This window comes from Hyposmocoma kahamanoa, unplaced genomic scaffold (assembly GCF_003589595.1).
Source record: "Hyposmocoma kahamanoa isolate Upper Pololo Valley unplaced genomic scaffold, ASM358959v1 94, whole genome shotgun sequence".
NCBI classification, from domain to species: domain Eukaryota; kingdom Metazoa; phylum Arthropoda; class Insecta; order Lepidoptera; family Cosmopterigidae; genus Hyposmocoma; species Hyposmocoma kahamanoa.
This window is the reverse complement of record NW_020654878.1, coordinates 2,452,361-2,465,549: the sequence shown is the minus strand read 5'-3', so window position 1 is coordinate 2,465,549 and position 13,189 is coordinate 2,452,361. Positions and strand designations below refer to the sequence as shown.

Sequence of the window (13,189 nt, the reverse complement as noted above, 5' to 3'; positions counted from 1 at the left end):
AAGTTAAACAATCACGATTTGATAGATAGTTCTATCGCGTAGTACAAACACAAGTAGTTAATTCTATGGTTTGATCAAAATGTAGATAAACGAATGAAGTTTTTACTCACAATTAGTCTGTGTTAGCTAATGAAAAGACATGGTGAGTAACAGTGAAGGAAAATCGGGGAAAGTGTATAGTTACGATGAAGCTGTAGATTTGACGGGTGAGTTTTTCTCCATTCGATTGTATTTTTGTTAAACGATTGCTCCGGTATTTGGGAAACGATTTCGATTATATCAGTAGTGGTCTCATTAAAATTGATAGAAAATATTCTATCTCTAAGGATGGCAAGTTAGGGGATGAATCCGGTTTATTGGATTTCACTTATTTTCCGTTAACCTCTTTCAATATAACTTGGCAAATAGATCTAATTCAATAAACTTATGAGGTCAGTTTTATTTAAAAAAGAATTGTAATAATAATGTTAAGTTATAAATATAAGAGAACACACCATACTACATTATAGAAATATATACGTAATTTATTTTAGTTTAAACGCGACACACACGTCCGGTACTCACTCGGTTTTAGGGTCCACTGAAAATCAGCGTCACAGCCTTGTCCCGGCGGTGACATTAGCTGAGTGGATCCTATTACATACGCCACAGCCGCACACATAACATCTACTTCCAGTTTTATGATCGAATAATTATTTATTGCCAAAATTTTATTTTTAATTAATTTTATTTAGTTTTCTTTTTTGTTATTCATTTTCTGTTTGTTTTAATTTAGTTTGTTTTAAGTTTAATTTAGTTCTGTTTTATTTTAATTTTTTTTTTTACTTTTAATTTTTTACTGTTTATTATTGTGTTGTGGTGTTTTGTAATAAATGTATTCTATTTCTATTTCTATTTCTATTTCTATTTCTATAAGTGAGAGTTGTTTTTTTAACCGGGAAGTAATTACCGCCAACTATACTTACGTAGTAACTGTAAAGTAATCTGTGTATAGACACAACCGGTCGTTTCATTACGATTTTCAATCTTCTGCGCTTGTGATACTGTGCTTACTCCGCCTACCATTCAATCTACGAACTGCCTCCGTGGGTTACCCTGCTGAACTGCCACGCACGGGTTCGATTCCCTGGCCCAAAAAATATTAGTATGGCCTACATTTATTTCTATCCTTTGGGTGTAATTTGTGGTTGTCTATATGTGTGTCCGTGGCACCCACGATGCAGGGTTTCCCTAGTACTGGGCCATGAGTGTGTGCGTTCATAAAAAAATCTATCCTAAAGACGCCTGGACATAATTTATCATCATCATCAATTTATACGTCCCAATACTGGGCAGGGGTCTCTTCATTACAGGCGAGGGTTTTGGCTATAGTTCGCCACTCTGGCCCAATGAGGGTTGGGATTTCACACGTTTTCCGAGGGTTTTGAACCTACTTCGCATGCTCATACTTACTTCGCTGGTCCAGCGATTCGAGGTGGATCTTGGCCCCCGGCACTAAAGTACGCGAAAGTATTTCTGTCGGTCTTGTGCCAATTCTGACCATTTCGGGCACATTCCGTTCCTTTAGGTTCTGGGTCGTGTGTGGGTGGTCGGTACCACAAACACCCAGATCGTCGTTTCCGATTTCCATAACACAAGTGCTATAGCTACTTACTTTGGGATCAGAGCAACGTATTTATTTATTTATATTTAGGTCTTTGGCGACTTCATCCTTCCAGCGATATCTTGGACGGCTCACTGGACGATGACCCGTAGGTTGCCCCAAATACGCTCTTTTGGTAGCTCGATCCTCTCCCATTCTTTCCACATGTCGTAGCCAGCGAAGTCGAGCAGGTTTTATTTCCCCGACTATGTTCGGCGCAGACACTAGTTCTTCTATCTCTCTATTGAATCTTGCCCTCGAAGTATCTTCCGTTCTGCCACTAATAATTTATGTTCTTCCTTCAGCGTTAGTATTGGCGAGTGGACTGTATAAATGTATGCACTATGATGGAAACACCTTATATGCAGATTAAAACACGTTTAATTTTAAAAATTGCATACTAAACCGAACAAGGCAGCGTAGCGGAAGCAACTGCCGAAATTTTGCTAAACAAAAACAGTCGAAAAGTATGTTATAAATCGAATGTAGGGGAGAGTGGGGAACGTTGCGATTTTCAAATAAGTTTAAATTTTTTACTGAAAATGAAGGATTTGATGTTCAACATGTGGAAATACTGAATAAATGTTTATCGCTTTTTGTAATAGTGTAGTCACTTTTACTAATATCTCAATAGTCTTTTTCATGGAGGCAAATTTGTGACAAATTTCGGAGCGGAACATTCAGCCCCTCTTTGGGGCGCGTTGTTCCGCCTTTGAGGCAAATTGTTCCGTCTAAATTATGACAGGATAACAAGGATTTTCTTAAATAAAACCACCTTTTTTATAATTGTATGTATGTAATGTTTATACTAACTAACTACTAACTTAAAAAAAAACTACATTCGTATTGTTCAGTAATATTATTCATAGCTCATTTCTTCATTTGAATCACAGTTGAGACATACATATGTGACTCTATCATCCTGTCTAAATATTTGACATGAGCTCGTTTGTAGTTTCGCATCCTTAAACAAAGAAATATGGTCATAAGAATTTTAAGTATGATTGCAGGTCAATTGGGGAAGTTGTTCCTAGGAACAACCAGCTCCTCGAGGGAGGAACTTATAGCCCTTAATTACGTTTTTAGACGAAGACTGACATACCGGCAAAGTAATAGAATCAATTAATAAAAAATATTCAAACAATAAGATTCCTTACTAATTGCACTACAATTTAGAAAAGTTACAACAAAACAAAGACAGACCAAAAAATTTAAACAAGAAAAAATGTAGGTACTTACGTGATGCTTTGACAGCTCCACGCACATTGCTAGACTTCCGTCGTCGCCGGAGTAACTGAAATGGCTGTCAGCAATGCGCATCGCTGGACGCTTTAACGACGTGCTTCACATGTGTTGCTATATATTTTTCTTGCAAAGTTATTGCTGTGAGAACAACTTACCCCGGGAACTACCAGCCCCGGTCTCATGTAAATAAAAAAAAAGAAGTACAAAAACGAAGAAGGCTGCGTTACAGCTGATCGCCAACAGTTAGTGTCCATAATTCACAATAATATATTAAGATTGGTTACTGTTTTGTAGACACGAACCTTTGTAGTCCTGCCTAATAACTTGGACACCTACACTGTGTGAAGGGCTGCTGTACATCGTAACACGTTTACTATGTCAATGCTGAATTCATTCTCGATTTGTGTCTGTAATAGTGCATCCCAGGTACTTAAATTTGTCGACGCCCTTATAAGTAAAGTAGTAAAATCCAAATTGTTACGAAACCGACAGAAAAGTATAAATGATCCTCGTCGTAAAATTCAAATGAAATTTCGCACATAAATTCCAATCATGCCAATTTACCCTTAACGTCTTACTATTGTCAATATCATTATAATGTTGTATCATTGGGATCCGATTCTGGTGACCTGGTACAGGTCAAAGCTGGTTTAGGCACGTTCCTTAGATTAATTGTAAAATCTGTTGTTAAGGTGGAAAAGAACAATAAATTATTTGTGTTTTGTATGACTGTACTGCTTTGTAACATAGCCATGTTAACTAACTGCTAAGCCGGAGGAAAGACGGAACTTATTAGATCCAACAATCCAATTTTTTCCATATAATTTAAGAGTGAGAATATGAGTCTATACAATCTCAAATGGCTTTGGTCCATTGCTCATAACAGCGAAGTGTACTTTGGAAAACATATGTAGTAAAATTGAGGATATGCACTGATTACTATATATACGGAGAAAAAACACGATTCCTCAAACATTTTCACAGTAGAAAAAAAACACGAAATTTTACAAGAAAACCGATGTACTCAAGGTACTTTACATATACCAATGATTTTTATTTTACAACTCAACTGAACTAAATAGAATAAGTATAGTATAAGATATAGGTACATTTTTGAAATGGCATCATTTCGTTTGAAAAAAAATTAATTCTGAAATAAAGCCAGTGTCCCGGCCGCTCGACCCAAGCAAAATGACCCGTATCGAGTCTTAGTATTTAAGGTTTTACCAAGAAATGTATTTTAGCTTATTCTCTAATCCTAGTGTAAACCTTTCTTCGACAAATAGAATGTTAGAACTCTTTCAGGACACGGCAGGTACAATTACCTGCTGCTCGCAGCAACTAGCGTGTTGTTGGTTGGCGTATCGCTGGACGTTTTTGGCTTCAGCGTCGTCGTGGCCGCTGGCGCCTGTGATCTGGATCTTGCGTTGACGCAGGTTGGCGTGCTTGCGTCTGTGCCCTTCGCAGGTTGGTATTGTTGTCTCCAATAAGGTCAGTTCATAATTTTCTAAGTCATATAAATCGCGAAGTGCGATGTGATTACAGTACCCTTTCATTTCTTGGTACTAGACTACTACACCTTTTTTGGGATACCAGGTGACGGGACGAACAGTTCGTGCGCCTGGTGATACAGACCACAGAGCTGGAAATCACAATCTGAATAGTACTGCCACTGCGTCCCTCGCTTTGAGATATAAGTTGACAAGTCCCATGTGCCTGTAATTTCACCAATACCCTTACCCTTCAAAAACCGGAAAGCAGTAATGCTCACATTACTGTTTTGCGGCAGAAATAAGTAAGGTGACAGTACTTTTACCTTTTTTTACGCGGGTAATTCCTTCATGGATACCTTCCGTCTGTATCCCCAGGCGGAAGGTATCCATGAAGGAAAGGTATAATGTGCGACTCCTACTCACTAAAACTCCGCGGAACTCGTCTCTGTCAAATGTCTGTCATCTGTGGCAGTTTTTGGCATAATAGAGCGCATCATGGAGACCCAAGTCGAGAGCCATACAAACTTAGTCGGATCATCTTGTGTAACAGCGACCCCTCTGACGATTACCATCGTTCCGTCCAGTAACCATTAGCTGTTCTAGGTTGTGCCCTTCTTTCCTGGCAACGTGACCAAAGAAATCAAGCATCGTACGGTGATACGAAGTGGATAGTCTAAGGTGGTTAATTCAGAAAATGAGTCCAACGGACTCCCAACATTTTCCCCCAGCACCACATTTCGAAAGCATCAATGCGGTTCACGGACCACGTTCCGCCTTTTTTAGTGTCCACGTTTCCGCTCCTCAGTTAAAAATGGATAACGCCAAAGAGTTCACCAAACTCATTGTGGTTTTACGCGCGATGTAGTCCTAATAGCCGTGGTAGCCTATTGCCTCTCAAGCAGACGGTCCTGGGCTCGAATCCGGGCTCGCACTTCTGAGTTTCTCGGAATTTATGTGCGAAATATAATTTGAAATTTATCGTGAACTTTTCGGTGAAGGAAAACATTGTTATGAAATCTGCACGTCGAGAAAGGTTCACAACCGTCGGAAAACGTGTGAAGTCCCTAACCGGCATTGGGCCAGTTAGGGACTATGGCCTAAACCCTCGTCTGAAAGGAGACCCGTGCCCAGCAGTGGGACGTATACATGGGTTGATGGTGGTGGTGGTTATGGTCCATCCATATTATCTGTAGTTGGGCCATAGCACCTTCACCCATAGAGGAGTGTAGATAGCCCTCAAACTTAGCAACTTGTCTAAATCACCTTACAGGCGTCTTCTGCGCCTTTCCATGGGGTTTCTACGCGGACACACGTGGGCGTCTACGAGCTCTCTTGCTTTCCGGATCTGTGGGATTCCTCATGGCGGCTCTCAGCAGTTTGTCCCCGAACTGGCAGGTCCTCTTGGTATTAAAATTGTTCGGCTGCTTCTTGTAAGTTAATTGCAATATTACTAATACAATAATGCTTTTCGAACTTTGTATTAACCGATCAGAAGCTCAAGAAGACTGATACTCTCCGTAATATATGTCGTAACTCTGAAAAAGGTCAAAATTCCTGTAAATCTAGAAGGCGCTGATCAATGACCTGGAAGTAGTTTATATTATGTAAATGGCATGGATATCAATAAAAAATATAATTATTTTTTGAACTTTAACAAATCGACTCATTCATAGAACAAAGACCTATGTGCAAGACTGCTTATTCTCAGGACATTGTATGTACATTTCTTGCGCCACCGGCCGATCGACCGTTGATCGATTTTATATTTCCCAAACGAAATAATAGATAAAATTCTAAAAACACCTACAGCTAGGCAATAAGGCCTAATAACGAGATTATGTAATTATCCTGTTTTCGTTGTATAATCACATCGGACTCCATTCTTCGGATGAGTCGAAATATGCGTGTCTATAGATGGCATTGTGCTACAAACCTATTTATAAATTAATGCTTCCTAATATGGGTAGATGGAGCTAATCCTAAACAAAGCTAAAGAATAGTCTTCACTATCCATAAACATCTGAGCAATAACCGCCATCTAGTTGATTTGTTTGTTATCACTAGAAATTAGACTAGCTTTGATAAATTGCAGCTAAGGAAATGAAACTATTTTTCCCAATTTAAATCGCGTATATTCGTTTTTTCAAACAAACCAACGTTTCGGGCCCTTTACAGGTCCCATGGTCCCGGTTGAAAAATGTTTCGTTTCCTATGTGTAACAATCGCGAAAATCTAAGAACTCGATCAATTACAGCTTGTTAATGTAAAACAAATTAGTTGCAAAAATAGCTATTTGGTGCGCGACATCTGACGTACCAATGTGTTCCTTTTGAGTCATTGGTCCATGGTCTTAATAAAATATTAGCAAACTATCGAGTTCGAGCTCGAGTTCGAGATAATAGCTCCATCATTGTAGTAATTTTTTTAAAATGTTGTTTCCAGAATCATTACGTAAATGCGCCCGACGAGATTTTAAACTATAAACAGCAACATTTGTGATCGACTGATTGTGGCCAGGTCCAACTTAAACCATATCAGATTCATTTATCCTTTGTTGGTTAATTCTTGTTTAATCATTATCTCTTTCCCAGTTTTTTGCCTTTATAACATTCACAGACATTTCCATGGTCTCTTGTTTTAAAATTGTATCACAGCATTTTGCAGTCGCACAATCACTAACCGATAAGTGCTAAGTCACAACAATAAAGCAAATGTTTGGATTGCTCGCAGCTCAACGGCTTCTATGACCTTGACGATGACATACCTAGGCGAGTGCACTATCAGCTCTGTGAGGAATCGTTACTTCTTGTATATATCTGCCTTCAACTTCAGCAGTGAGTGTATTTTCTACCGTGAGTATAAAAACATTGTACGCATTTAAGTTACGGTTTTTAAGTAGCAGTAGAGCTCCTTCTGGAAGAGTTCGTTCAGGGAAGTATTGGCAACTCGCCGTGGGATTTCAATGCCGAGGTACAACGGTATTGGCGGCGCAAGGAGGCGACAGACCGTATGGCCATCTCCATCCACTGGAGATCGAGCGATGTAGAAAAGAGACTAGGGAAGAAATCCTACGGAAGTGGACAGGACGATTGGGAGTCCTGGGAGCTAGCCGGGAACTGGTGGCTGCAATTTGGCCCATCCTTAATGAATGGTTCTATTGTAAACACAGAGTGCCGATTTACCACCTGATTCAGCCCCTTACTGGGCACGGATGCTTCAGCAAGTTCCTGTGCGAAGTGCTAGGTAGGGAGCCGTCAACGGCATGCCAACATTGTGGAGGTACCGCGGACAACGCGCAACATACCCACGAAGAGTTAGAACAGAAGAGTAGGTTTAGGCGGAGCCTATGCAGTCCGCGGTCGTTGGGGCAGACCTATCGCAACCAGCCTTGGTGAAAGCCATGATTGAAAGCGAAGAGGCCGGTCGCTACCTTCAGTGATGCCGTTATGGCGCTGAGGGAAGCGGGAAGCCGATGTCAACTCGCTTCCGCGCCAGGGTTCCGTGCTGGACGGTGTCTCTGGTGTTCCGGGGCATCTAAAGCGGATAATGCAGTGGCATCGCCAACTCCAGTGGAGGGCCCGCAAGGGCAATCGAAATAAAGAACCGCGTTTCCCGGGACCTTGTGTCTGCGTCGTGAGGAATACCTCAGGGGAGTCCGAATCATAATGGATTTCCCGTGAGAAAAAAAGAAAGTATTGCCTCCTTACATATTTCTGCCGCCAAGCAGTAGTGTGACCATTACCGCGTTCCGGTTTTGAAGGGTAAGGGTGCTGGTTAAATTACAGGCACATGGGGTTTGTCGCAGAGTGTCGGGCGCTGTGGCAGTGCCCCTCAGATCTTTACAGAACGGCCGAACAGTTAACATGCAGGAGAAATATTTGTATGATCTATATTTATTTCTCTCCTGAGTTTGGGTGTAATTTGAGCACCCGCGATACAGGGTTTCCCTAGTGCGCGGCTATGAGTGTGTGCGTTATTGTTATTATTATTTATTTGTGTTCGATCTTTGTGTTAATAATTATTTATTGGGATTTTAGTGTTAGCGTACTTCATTCTACCTCTGAGCTTCAGGATAGAAATACCTTTCCTCTCGATTACCTATCGTTCGTGGCGATTGTACACCTTTATTCTCGCAATACCTCTTGGACTGGGGGCCTTAATGCTGCTGCTGTTACACGAGAGCCCAAAGTTCCTGGCCAGTCGAGGAGATACTGAACAGGCCCTTAAAGTACTGCGGGCCATGTATAAAGCTAATGGAGGAAACGAAGTAGACTATCCGGTACGGTTAAGTAAATATATTATTAACGTATAAGTGTACAAGCTATAAATATTTAATATTGAACACACGTCCGTTTCATTTTATATTCGGCTTTGAAGTCAATGTTTGGAGTCTACTGAAAACCAGTGTCACAGCCATTGACTTACAAATAAATGGACGACGGGTCTAATACAAAAACCACGAAAAAAATGTCCCAAGTCAACCTATTTAAACGTAGTGACATATAAAGGATAATGAAAAAGCTAAAACGTTGAATTTAAATTGTAATGTCATCGCAGTACTGTCTAATGTTGCTTGCTTCGCTGTCAGTCGAACAAACGAAGACTAAAGCGTGAATGACGCTCTGTATACGATTTTAACGCCCTATAAGTTCGGACATTTTTTAGCGCGGACCCGACGTCCATATAATTGTAAGTCAATGGTCACAGCCTAATTTTTTAGTAGTTCTTAGAGTAGATCTTTTTGAAGATGACGCAGTCGCTCTTAGGATAGTATTTCAAATTTGGTTGATTATTTATAATTTGATATGTTTGCTTCGGTATTATTCTTTCCATTCATTTGGATTTTGTTCACTTTTGATATTTTTTATTCTTTCTTTTTGTATTTTTGTTGTGTGTGTTTCGTTTATTTCTGGAATTAGAACGTCTTGACTTGTTACTTTTATCAGCGTCATTTGTCAATTAAACTACTACTATTGAAAGAACTTTTTCTTTTGCTTTTACCTTGCTAAGTTTTGTACTTGGACTTGTCTTTTCTTGGAACCTTATCACTAAGTACCGGTTCCTCAGGTCCAGTTCCCTGCAGGGTTGCGTATACAATACGCACCCCAAAGATAAGTGAGTTTGGCTCGCTTTCCTACGGGACTAAACAACGAAATATCGTACACTGTATGTTCCCTTGAAACGATGAATAAGATACGCATTTCCAGCAACCGTTTTAGTTTAAACGATTAAAAAGCTGTATTAATACATCTACTAGGGAATGAATTAGATCCAGCTTTTCACAAAAAACGCTTGTAAGAACGCGTCTCCGTTTCGTCACGTTCCTATAGAATAAGATAATTATTAGGCGCTGCGCAGATGGAGCAATTTTGATCACCGAGTATCGGCAACTGGCAAGCCGCAACTAGCTGTTTATGACGTTTTTCATATAATTTCAACTGCGCAGACGTAGCAACTTCAGTTGAGGATTTCGGCAATCGACTACAGTTTTCGATTGTCGAAATCCGTGATTAAATAAATTCTTAATTGCCGCAACTAGAAACTTGCAAATTTGTACCGGTCACCGTAAATCGTGAAGCAACTTTACTCCCTCCCCGTCTCACGAAGCGTCAATCTTTTTATTTGTTATAAGCGGCAACCTTTAATAGAAACTTGTAAAATGTTGCCAGTTGCGTCAAGTAAAGTTGCTCCATCTGCGGAGCGCCTTAAAGTTAAAAGGTATTGGGGTCAGTGTGGCGGACTATGGCCTAAACCCTCGCCTGAGAGGACCCGTACCCAGCAGTGGGCCGTACAAAAGGGTTGATGATACTGGTGATGAAAAGGTATCCGATAGCAAAATTAATTATTCGTCACATGCGAGATACCCAAGATACAGTCTTTATCAATAGAAGATACTCGCAATCACATCGAGGCTTGAAAATAATAATTATTAGAAACCATAAAAATTATCACCCCAACTAATATCAAATGTAATAATAGTAAAGAGCACAAATTGAAAATACCTTCATTAAAACTATGTATATTTACATTTCTGGCCCGTATTAATAAAATTCCCAACCTTGATTAGGTTAAAAGACAAAATTAAGCTATTCGATAAACAACTAAAAAACAAAGGCACTTAGAAAAGCGTATCTAACTCATCTTTCCTTGGGGGAGTATTGTATGCTACCCGGTTCTCCGGTATCGGCTCAATTCTATAGGAGTGAAATAAAGTGAACTTGTTTTCAGGTGAAATTGTTAGCCAACGACAATGTGGAAGCCACTTCAGAAATATCATTGTGGAAGTCCTTAGTGAAGCAGACTGTGCCTTTGTTCAAGCCTCCACTACTTTGGAGGACGCTCCAGCTGTTCTATCTCATGGCTCTTAGTTGCAGCAAGTAAATATAAAACACAATTTATGCACATCTGATATAGATGTATAGGATTCAGTGTTTCAGTGCTCTGGGCAATCTTATCAAAAGATACTTAATTAAGTGACTACGTTTTAGATGTAATGTAGTCACTTGTAATTTGGGCTTTTATCTCGGGAATGTCGGTCTCGAAAATTTCGAGAGTCTCGACAATATGTTGAAGTATTTCATATCTACTTCAACAAACTCTTCAAATTTATAAAAACTCGCTCATAGATTTTTTTCCGCAGCAACAATCTCTTTCTAATGTGGTATCCTGTGATTGTGAACCAATTCTTCAAGTCCTTCGAAACTCCAGGGCTTGAAGACAGGAGCTTTTGCGATAGAGTTGTAGCTAATCTTACCAATCCAACAGACTCTGTGGATGTAAGTAAACAAGATACAATAACTGTAACCCTACAATCGGATAAAATGATTTTCAAATATATTGTTAGGGTCTTAACCTGGCGCCAATGACTTGAAAATAATTACGCCGATGAACAACGGATCATCGTGACCCGAATTTTTTCTATAATTGTTTTCTTTAATTAAGATCATCATCAAACTTAAGAGTTATACTCTATTGGCGGTGGAGCCTCTTCCAGTCGTCTCTCCTACAAGCCAGCTCCTTGACCTCCTTATACGACACGAGATCGGCCATTTCCTTTATTTGGTCTTTGTAACTGCGCCTAGGTCGATCTCTTCCCCTCTTCCCCTCGATCTTTCCCTCCAAAATGATCTTAAAGAAGTTATCGTGTCGTATCAAATGCCCATTCATTTTCCCGCGTCTACACTCTATAGTATTCAGGATCGTTCTTTTCTCTATTACTATTCTCAATACTTCCTCATTGGTTTTCTTTTCTATCCAACTTATAACCTTCATCCTACTCCAGCACCACATCTCAAAAGCTTCTAATTTTTCCCTATCGCTTTGTGTCAACACTGACATGGAAACCCATGTTTCACATACATTTATGGATTACATTTACATTACATTTATGGATTACACTTTACTTTACTTTCTTTTTCTTTTTACTTTTTTTTCGCACGAGTTACTTGGCTGCGCAGACAGCGTCACACTTAGAACATCAGCGAATCGGGCAGAGGAGGGTTGTATCTTCAGCTAGTCAAACGTTGAAATCCTGCTATCGGAGTAAAACAAAATATAAAATAAATTGCCTAGGGTCAATTTGACCCAACGTCATTGGCGCCGGGTTAAAGGAACATAAAACAAAAAATTGACTGTGTTACAATAGGGCTGGCATATTCGTCATCCAATTACAAAGCTTGGTTTGCAAAAACAATATAAAGTAGATGATCGACCGTCTCTGATGGCTGTCGGTAAGGCGAGTGCCATTGCGCCGCCGCTGCCTCTCATAGTGATGTCACGTTAGGCCGTGTCGTCCTCCCGCGCATCTATGGATTTACTCCCATTTTTCGTTCGATATTTTGTCCGAGACAATTACTGTCAAATACACCACTCAAACCAGGGGGTTGAGTTGTGTGTTGGTTGGTATATGTCAGGATATTAAACCCAAAAATAACTTTTTTTACAGTACGTCTGCGATGATACAATTTCAACAAACACCACCTTCGCTGGCATATTTCTCGGTATCATATTTGGTGTCTTGGGCCTGGCTATAGCCCCCCTAGCACGTTGGCGACGACTCCTCCTCATCGGGATTTATGCTTCCGCTGCCATCTGCCTATGTTTGACCAATGTCCTGAGACAGCCTGTCTTGAATATAATTGTGTTCACTTTTATTCAGGACACTGCACTTTGTATTGGACTTGTCTCTTCTTATTTTGTGGATTTGTATCCTACAACTCATCGGTAAGTGGTGTACGGTCATTGACCTACAGGAGGCCTACCATAACCTTTCCAAAAACAATCTTATTTCAATGTAAGCTTATTATAATATTAAAGTAATGTATTATTGCAAAAGTGATTGAATGAACGAATAATTTCTCAATATTGTCTATTCCTTACTAAAAATAGGAAAGATATAACGCTATCTCCTTCTTTTTTAATGTTCCGAATCGACTTATCGTAGTATAAAGTTTGAGTACTCAATGTTAATTGCATTCAGAGAATTTTGACTGTTTTCAATAATTATTCCGCATTTTCATGAAGAAAAGTAAATAAAACAATCTGAGTCTTGATAGTTACGTTGTGAATTCGGAACTATAGTCTAGTGTCAACTGTTAGTTTCGCCAAGGAGCATAAAGATGGCGCTGTTATGATTTTACGAAATAAACATCGCGAATTTTTATTTAACGAAAAATTATTTGCTATGTGCTAATAAATAAAAACTAAACAAAATATTGAAGAGATATATGTAAATAAATAAGTTCAACATAATTTTTAATATTTTAAGATTGCTAAATTTGACATAAGATCAATATTACTTTAATGTTAA

The 13,189-nt window shown here is 39.5% G+C and overlaps 1 protein-coding gene across 1 annotated transcript; it reads left to right on the top strand.

Annotated features, from left to right (window-relative positions):
• The first annotated feature begins 139 nt into the window (after window positions 1-139).
• LOC113237946 (synaptic vesicle glycoprotein 2C-like) lies at window positions 140-12,607 on the top strand. Its single transcript, XM_026474664.1, has 8 exons — window positions 140-206; window positions 4,193-4,354; window positions 5,651-5,810; window positions 7,111-7,232; window positions 8,418-8,659; window positions 10,609-10,757; window positions 11,021-11,156; window positions 12,326-12,607. The coding sequence occupies exons 1-8, from the start codon at window positions 140-142 to the stop codon at window positions 12,605-12,607; spliced, it is 1,320 nt and encodes a 439-aa protein (XP_026330449.1).
• The last annotated feature ends 582 nt before the right edge of the window (window positions 12,608-13,189 follow it).